Source organism: Cucurbita pepo, chromosome LG06 (genome assembly GCF_002806865.2).
Source record: "Cucurbita pepo subsp. pepo cultivar mu-cu-16 chromosome LG06, ASM280686v2, whole genome shotgun sequence".
Lineage (NCBI taxonomy): Eukaryota > Viridiplantae > Streptophyta > Magnoliopsida > Cucurbitales > Cucurbitaceae > Cucurbita > Cucurbita pepo.
The window spans coordinates 9,874,230-9,882,403 of record NC_036643.1 but is presented as its reverse complement, the minus strand read 5'-3'; the positions used below and the strand labels follow the sequence as shown (position 1 = coordinate 9,882,403).

General features: G+C 38.2%; 1 protein-coding gene across 4 annotated transcripts; it reads right to left on the bottom strand.

The window, feature by feature from the left end:
* Positions 1 to 1,769: 1,769 nt before the first annotated feature.
* Positions 1,770 to 6,209, bottom strand: LOC111796916 (pentatricopeptide repeat-containing protein At1g71490). 4 transcript variants are annotated; one of them, XM_023679718.1, is made up of 4 exons: positions 6,154 to 6,209; positions 2,188 to 4,612; positions 2,046 to 2,110; positions 1,770 to 1,883 (listed from the first exon to the last, which is right to left on the bottom strand). In XM_023679718.1, exon 2 carries the CDS (start codon positions 4,474 to 4,476, stop codon positions 2,338 to 2,340), a length of 2,139 nt encoding a protein of 712 aa, XP_023535486.1. In that variant the 5' UTR covers positions 4,477 to 4,612; positions 6,154 to 6,209; the 3' UTR covers positions 1,770 to 1,883; positions 2,046 to 2,110; positions 2,188 to 2,337. The 4 variants fall into 4 exon arrangements, with proteins under 4 accessions (XP_023535486.1, XP_023535488.1, XP_023535485.1 ...); XM_023679720.1 differs by lacking the exon at positions 1,770 to 1,883 and having other exon boundaries at positions 1,963 to 2,110; positions 2,188 to 2,999; positions 3,594 to 4,612; XM_023679717.1 differs by lacking the exon at positions 1,770 to 1,883 and having other exon boundaries at positions 1,963 to 2,110.
* Between the last annotated feature and the right edge of the window lie 1,965 nt (positions 6,210 to 8,174).

Genomic DNA, 8,174 nt, shown 5'->3' with positions numbered 1-8,174 from the left:
AGTTCTTAACTAACCTTAGCTCAATCAACGCTTCATTTAGGTTCATTCACTCTCATTGATTGGATCTTTAGAGCACAATCATTGTCAAGCTTCTACTCATACCCAAGCGCTATGTCATAGACTCTTATAAACTAGCACTTAGGTTCTACTTGTCTATCTCTTTTTCCGAGTTCCTACTAGTCATCTTCTAACTTTTCAACATTAGCCCAACGAAACTCTTGCTATCTTACTAATCTCTTAAAGCTCGTTAGCCAGTGATAAGACATTCATAATCCTCAGCCCAACGATCTAAGCTTTTATTAAAGCTCGTTAGCTAGTGATAACATCTCCTTATGCAAAATTCAAATCAACCGAGAGATAAGGCTATAACTAGATTATACTAAACCTCCCAAATCAAGTGTTGTAAACTCTCTTGCCAACATATAGCTAGTGATAAGACATTCATAATCCTCAGCCCAACGATCTAAGTTTTTATTAAAGCTCGTTAGCTAGTGAACAAATTCAAATCAACCGAGAGATAAGGCTATAACTAGATTATATCAAACCTCCCAAACCAAGTGTTGTAAACTCTCTTGCCAAATAGCTAGTGATAAGACATTCATAATCCTCAACCCAACGATCTAAGCTTTTATTAAAGCTCGTTAGCTAGTGATAACATCTCCTTGTACAAAATTCAGATCAACCGAGAGATAAAGCTATAACTAGATTATACCAGTGTTGTAAACTCTCTTGCCAACATATTTTCAATGCAATAGACATATATGATGCTTTCTTTCAAACTGTTTTCAACTTATTTCATCTTATATTTTATAAGAACATTTTCTCTTGAAACGTGACTCAAGGCTAAAAACTGGGTCGAGATTGCCTGCAAAGATCAATTCTCATACGACTAACTTATTCATTGAGTTTAACAAACGCTGCATAATCTAAAAGAGTGCAATTGTGACACAAAACATTCTATATAGGAAAATGACGATGACGTGTTTGTCAATAATTACTAATAGAAATATGAATCGCCTTTAATAAGTTGCATCTTAATCATCAAAGCAGGTTCCATAAAGTTCAAAAAAGAAAAAGAAAAATAGAATCTATGGCTAGTGGCTACTTATTAAATGATGCAGCCTGATCTGCAAAACCATGCAACTTTCAAATCTTTTTTGACTTTTTCAAATTAAAAAGCTAAAATTCTTGTGTACTAAAATATACTTGAATCTACCCCTAGACTAATAAATAGTCTAGCATTTAATATAATATGTTCTCAAATTGCCGACTTCTAATAATAAAAGTGTTCATATAATTCGATAGCTTGACTAACCGAGACTACCCAACGTAAACCATAAAAGTTAGATTGGGTTATGATTTTTTTCGGTTTAGGTTGGATTGAATCGAAAAATCGAAAATTCGAAAAATCGAAAAATCGAAAAAATCAGTCCACTTTGCAGACATTTTTTTGTTGGGTCAACCTAACAAACCCAACCCAACCTGACCAACTCAAGAATAGAGTTACAATCCAACTCTACCCTTAAAAGAATCAAGAATATTTGACATTTGTGACTGAGGTTAGTTATGCGTTCTGTTGTTTAAAGCGTTAGGGGGTTCAAAAAAAATCCAATGACCTAAAAAACTCGATGAACACGACTCAATCCAATTATGAATTTATTTGGTGGAGCTGAACCGAATCAACTCAAATTTATTGTTAATTTTAAAATAATATTTTGCTTACAATACATTATGGTTGGATTGAACTGAATAAATGACTCGAACCAACCTAACTCAAAAAAATTATGGTTGGATTGAACTGGGTTAAAAGATTTACAACCCGAACAATTGGATTGGGTCTAAAAAGATGTCCTAACTCGCCCTGGTCCAACCCACGAGCACCCCTACAAACCATTATAATAAATTCGAAGTGTTTCAGTTTTTTTCACAAGTCACAACAAGCTCTAATCTTCAAAAACTACATGATCATAAATTCATTCTAAAAATAGGTATGTTCTTAAAAGCTCCCAAGTACACATCTCAATATACATGCAAAGGATACTTACAATTTGGTGATGCCAGCTTCTATCCTGTTCTGCAGAAGCAAGTCCATGCTCAACTCGCTGCTAGCCTGAAAAGGCATTGGAATTCATATATCATGCAAAACAAGGAAAATACCATTAGCTTGTAGGATAAAAACCGACATACCTGGTCAGCTGGCATCCCGATCGGCCTCATAAGACGAGAACCAAACTAAACGTCTAAACCGAGCTTCATCGGAAAGGAAAAGTAAGAATCCAAATGCAACTTAACAAACTTTGTTAAACAGTATAATTTGAAATATCCATTTGATATTCCTCAAAAAATGTCATCACCGATATCGTAATCATCTGTCATCACTAGAGTACCGTGTTTCATTACATCGTTCAAACTGTCTAACAAGTGTTTAGATTCAAGGGCTTGAGGATTAGAAGTGTCCCCAACCAAGAACGAGACGAATTCCGAGCCAACTTCGACCCAAGAACAACCAGGAGCTTTGGCCACACCATAATCTCTCATGAGAGTCCTTATTTTTGCCAACTTACTCCAAGAACCTGCAGCAGCATACATGTTAGCAATCAAGACATAGTAACCAGAATGTTCAGGCTTCATTTCCAGAAGTTTCTCTGCAGCCCATTCCCCGATATCCGTATTTCGATGGATGCAACATGCTCCAATAAGAGTCGCCCACATAGCAGACGTCGGTCTACAAGGCATTCTCGTGATAATCTCCTTTGCTCTGTCCAACAGACCAACCCTCCCAAAAAGGTCTGCCATACAAGCATAATGTTCCAAACGAGGGCTTAGCCCATGCACACTTTGCATCTCTGCAAATAAAACTTCACCCTGTTTCACAAGACCAGAGTGACTACATGCTGATAGGACAGCAACCATAGTTATATGATCTGGTTTGATATCGACACTTTTCATTTCTTCGAACAGCCTTAGCGCTTTCCTCCCCTCTCCTTGCATGCCATAGCCTGCAATCAGGGAAGTATATGTCACTTCGTCCTTCTTGCTTAATGAATCGAAAACTCTTTTAGCTTCTATAACCTTGCCCGACCTTGCATACATGTCAACCAAAGCATTCCACAATAACAAATAATCTCGAAAATCTTGGCGTTTAGTAATGTAACAGTGAAATTCTCTCCCATGTTGTAAATCTGCAACTCGAGCACAAAGAGGAAGAATGCTAGCACATGTCACATAGTTCGGTTCTACACCAAATAGTAACAATTCTCTAAACAGACGCAGGGCATCCTCAACCCGGTCGACATGTGAGAGGCCAGAAAGCATGGAATTCCACGTGATTATACTTTTGTCATCATTTAATCGAAACAAAATATATGCACGTGTGATGTCTTTACAACGAGCATACATGGTAAGTAAAGCGTTTTGAACAGTGGATGACTTATGATAACAATGTCTGATAGTAAAGCCATGAATTTCCTTTCCTAATCTAATGGCACCAATGTGGGAACAAGCACCTAAACCTATTATCATTGCTACATCGTCCAAATGAATACCAAAATTTCTCATTTGAGACAGTAACTTAAGAGCTTGAGTAAACTTACCAAGGCGCAAGCAACCTCCAGCTATAATATTCCAAGTTACAATGTTAATTTCAAGACACTTGCTCTGCATGATGTCAAATAGTTCAAATGCCTCCTTCCACATACCCTTGGAGGCATAACAAGAGATCATGGAATTCCACGATACTGCATCCCGGTCAAGCATATTGTCGAACAAGTTACGTGCAGTGTCCAGCTCGCCACATCTTCCATACATAGATATCAGAGCATTCTGAACAAACAAACTCCATTGATTTGACCAAGAATTAATACACTTGTGAACTTCTAAACCAAATCCCAGATTTTGTGTTTCACCACAAGCCTTCAAAATGGAGGGAAAAGTGAAATTATCTGGTCTGACCCCTTTACTCAACATCTGCTTATAAGCTAAAATGGCTGACTCATGAAGTTCATTTCTGACGTATGATGTGATGAGTAGATTCCAAGGACAGGGGTGAAATAAATTAGAATTCTCGACAAGGGTATGAGCCTCGGCCAGAAGTTTAAAGCTCGAGTAGAATGTGACAAGCTTGGGGACCAAAATGGAGTCTTCCTCAAGACCCGACGAGATAATGCAACCATGAAGTTGCTTACCTGACGGGAGTGAGCTACAAGTGGTGCATGATACAAGAAGAATGGAGATGGATTGCACGATGAGGTCAAATGAATCATTATAACTACGGCGCAATTGAACGAGGGAGAAGGCTTCAAATGCTTTGGACAATTGACCATGAGAGGCAAAGCTTTTAAGGGAATCAAAGATAGAATTAATCATAAATTCTCTACCATTGCTCACATGTACATTTTTCCATTGTTTAGGTAAGAATGTCAGGAGCTTATATATAGAAAGACCTCTGAGGATGTATTCAGGAGAGGAAGATGACATACACAATGGTAAGCAAGAACCTATAACATGTTTTATCCCTCTAGTTGCAGCATAGAGATAGGAAATTTTGATGGATCAGTGACTATAATATATGCCCCACGATTGAGAACGAAATGCCAACAAAAATACCATATCCCTGAAAAAAGGAACTAAACAAACGTCAAAATACTCGAAAAATAAAGGATTATAAGAGAATTGTAAGCATTGGATGAACATTCAAACTAGAAACCCAGACATAATATCAAATTCATATGAATTCTTCCTTTGGAAGTAGATTCTATTAATTCTAAGCCCATTCTTTCCTCATCTTCCCAGGGCCGCACAGAACTCTAGAGCAAGCTTCTCTAAAATACCCCCCCTCCTCCCACACAGAACCACAAGACGGTTAGGAATCACGACTCTCCACAATGGTATGATATTGTCCACTTTGAGCATAAGCTCTCTTGGTCCGCAAGACTGTTAGAAATCACGACTCTCCACAATGGTATGATATTGTCCACTTTAAGCATAAGCTCTCATGGCTTTGCTTTTGGGTCCCAAAATGTCTCATACCAATGGAGACATATTCCTTACTTATAAACCCATGATCATTCCCTAAATTAGCCAATGTAGAACTCTCTCCCAACGATCCTCAACAATCCTCCCCTCGAACAAAGTACACTATAGAGCCTCCCCTGAGGCCTATAGTGGAGCCCACGAACAACTTCCCCTTAATCGAGGCTCGAATCCTTCTTTGTGCCTCTCCTGAGGCCTATGGTGGAGCCCTCAAACAACCTCCCCTTATGTGATGTCCCACATTGGTTGGGAAGGAGAACAAAACACTCTTTATAAGGGTGTGGAAACCTTCTTCTAANATCCTTCTTTGTGCCTCTCCTGAGGCCTATGGTGGAGCCCTCAAACAACCTCCCCTTATGTGATGTCCCACATTGGTTGGGAAGGAGAACAAAACACTCTTTATAAGGGTGTGGAAACCTTCTTCTAACAGACGCGTTTTAAATCCTTGAGGGGAAGCCCGAAAGGGAAAGCCCAAAGAGGACAATATCTGCTAGCGGTGGATCAGGGTCGTTACACATTAATTGAGGCTCAGCTCCGAGTCCTCGAACAAAGTACACCCTTTGTTCGACACTTGAGTCACTTTTGACTACACCTTCGAGGCTCAGAACTTCTTTGTTCGACATTTGAGGATTCTATTGACATAGCTAAGTTAAGGGCATAACTTTGATACTATGTTAGGAATCACGACTCTCCACAATGGTATGATATTGTCCACTTTGAGCATAACCTCTCATGGCTTTGCTTTTGGTTTCCCAAAAGGCCTCATACGAATGGAGATGCATTCCTTACTTATAAAATCATCCATGATTCTTCCCTAAATTAGCTAATGTAGAACTCCCTACCAACCATCCTCAACGACAAACCCACTAACTGGAGCTCAAGCCGGCGGTGACGTCCAATGCAGAGAACTTGCGGCCGCTTTACAAAATCAAACCTCCTTGGCCTCTGTCACCCTCATCTTAGCAACAACCGAATAGAATAAATGGAATTTCAACCGAAACAGTCGGTTTCGTTTTCTCGATTGAGTTTCTTAGGGTAAGGAATATAATCACTACAAGTTACGACAATGTTACAGAGGTTTGAAGCTTTTGAAAAACAGAGATGGAGATTGAGAAAGAGTACCTGAAGATGGAGCGAGGAAGAAGATTGAAGGGCCGGAGAGCGACGGCGGCCGTGGCAGTGTTGAAGCAAAGAATACAGGGGAAACGGCCGTGAAAAGTATAGGAGGGGAGTTTGATTGGGCTGGGCTTTATGATGGATTGGGCCCTTATCGGGCCAATGGTTTGGGCCTACCACATAAGGATTGGGCCCTTACCATATAGGCTATTTAATAAACTATATTTATCATTCTCTATCTATATTATTTCACAAATTTATGATAAATTTTATTTTAAAAAATAAAATTAAAAAAAAAAGGCATATCATTCCTTTAACTTTCATTTCATTTTTGTACCGTGGAGAGTCATGTTCATCTAACATGGTATTAGAGTCATGCCCTAAACTTAGTCATGTCAATAGAATCCTCAAATATCGAACAAAGTACTGTGAGCCTCAAAGGCATAGTCAAAAGTGAATAAAGTATCGAACAAAGGGGGTACTTTGTTCGAAAACTCCAAAAGAAAAAAAAAAGTGTCAAGCCTCAACTAAGGGGAGGCGTACTTTGTTCGAGATGAGGTGTGTTGGATGATGGAAGTCCCACATCGGCTAATTTAGGAAATGATCATGGGTTTATAAGTGAGGAATACTAACTTCATTGGAATGAGGTCTTTTGGGAAGCCCAAAGCAAAGCCATGAGAGTTTATGCTCAAGGTGAACAATATCATACCATTGTGGAGAGTCGTGTTCGTCTAATAAGGTGTACTTCGTCCAACATTGACTAATTTAGAGAAGGATCACGATTCAACCCCGACATTGGCCCCTCTTTTTCTATATGTGGCTTGTATTGAATTGCAGGTTGTGGCCCCTCTTTTTCTATATGTGGCTTGTATTGAATTGCAGGTTGACCAAGGTCGACTACTCAATTCTTTATACCTTGTGAACATGGTAGAAACGACAAACGGGTTGACCAAGGTCGACTACTCAATTCTTTATACCTTGTGAACATGGTAGAAACGACAAACGAGTAGAGAGCAACGAAGATTGAAGTGAGCCCATGTAATCCGAGCATTCAATAACAAGTATGGTTGAGGGAGACGAAGATAGTGTTCAGAACCAAAACTTTATTGCATTTAGATATTTTTTAAATCGTCCTATTTAAAGTTAGTTATTACGGTTGGTTGGTTAGTTCAGTTTAGAAAATCTTTATAATATAATATATATATATATATATATATATATATATTTCGGGTAGAGTTAGTTGAGATTTTTAACTAACGTAACTTCAAAAATGTATATTCGATTTTTAATAATTTATTTAAATTTTGGTTTTAAAAAAATATAATGTAAAATTATATTTCAAATAGTTAAAATTTATTTTTAAAATGAATAAAAAATAATTATAAAATTAAATAAATAAATGTATATATTATCAAGTTTATGCAAAACTGTGCCTCACACTATTGAGGACATATTCTATTTATATTGGCAAAAGATTAACTAATAGATCCGATTTCATAGGAAACTAACGAAGTAAGCCTATTCTTATGGCATGACTAACTTCAAGCTATTCTAATGGATTGACCAATTCTAACATATATAATTGTATAGTAACCAAAATGTATATTTTTAAATTAACAATAAATTCAGGTTGGTTCGGTTCAACCTAATTTAGGTTTAGATGACCCGAAAACCAACCAAAATTATAAAATTTTCATTTATTTGAACCAAACTCAATCCAAATAAGTTCGTAATCCAATCCGGTTAGGTTTGTAATGACCCAGATCCACCGAGCAAATATTGTCCTCTTTGGGCTTTAAAACGTGTATGCTAGGGGAAGGTTTCCACACCCTTATAAATGGTGGCTTGTTCTCCTCCCAAACCAATGTGGGACATCACAATCCACCCCCCTTCGGGGCCCAGCGTCCTCGCTGGCACTCTTTTCTTCCTCCAATCGATGTGGGATCGCCCCCAAATTCACCCCCCTTTGGGCCCACAGTTAAGTTGATCGATTTTTTAGAACACCCCTATTTTGCATCTAACATGTC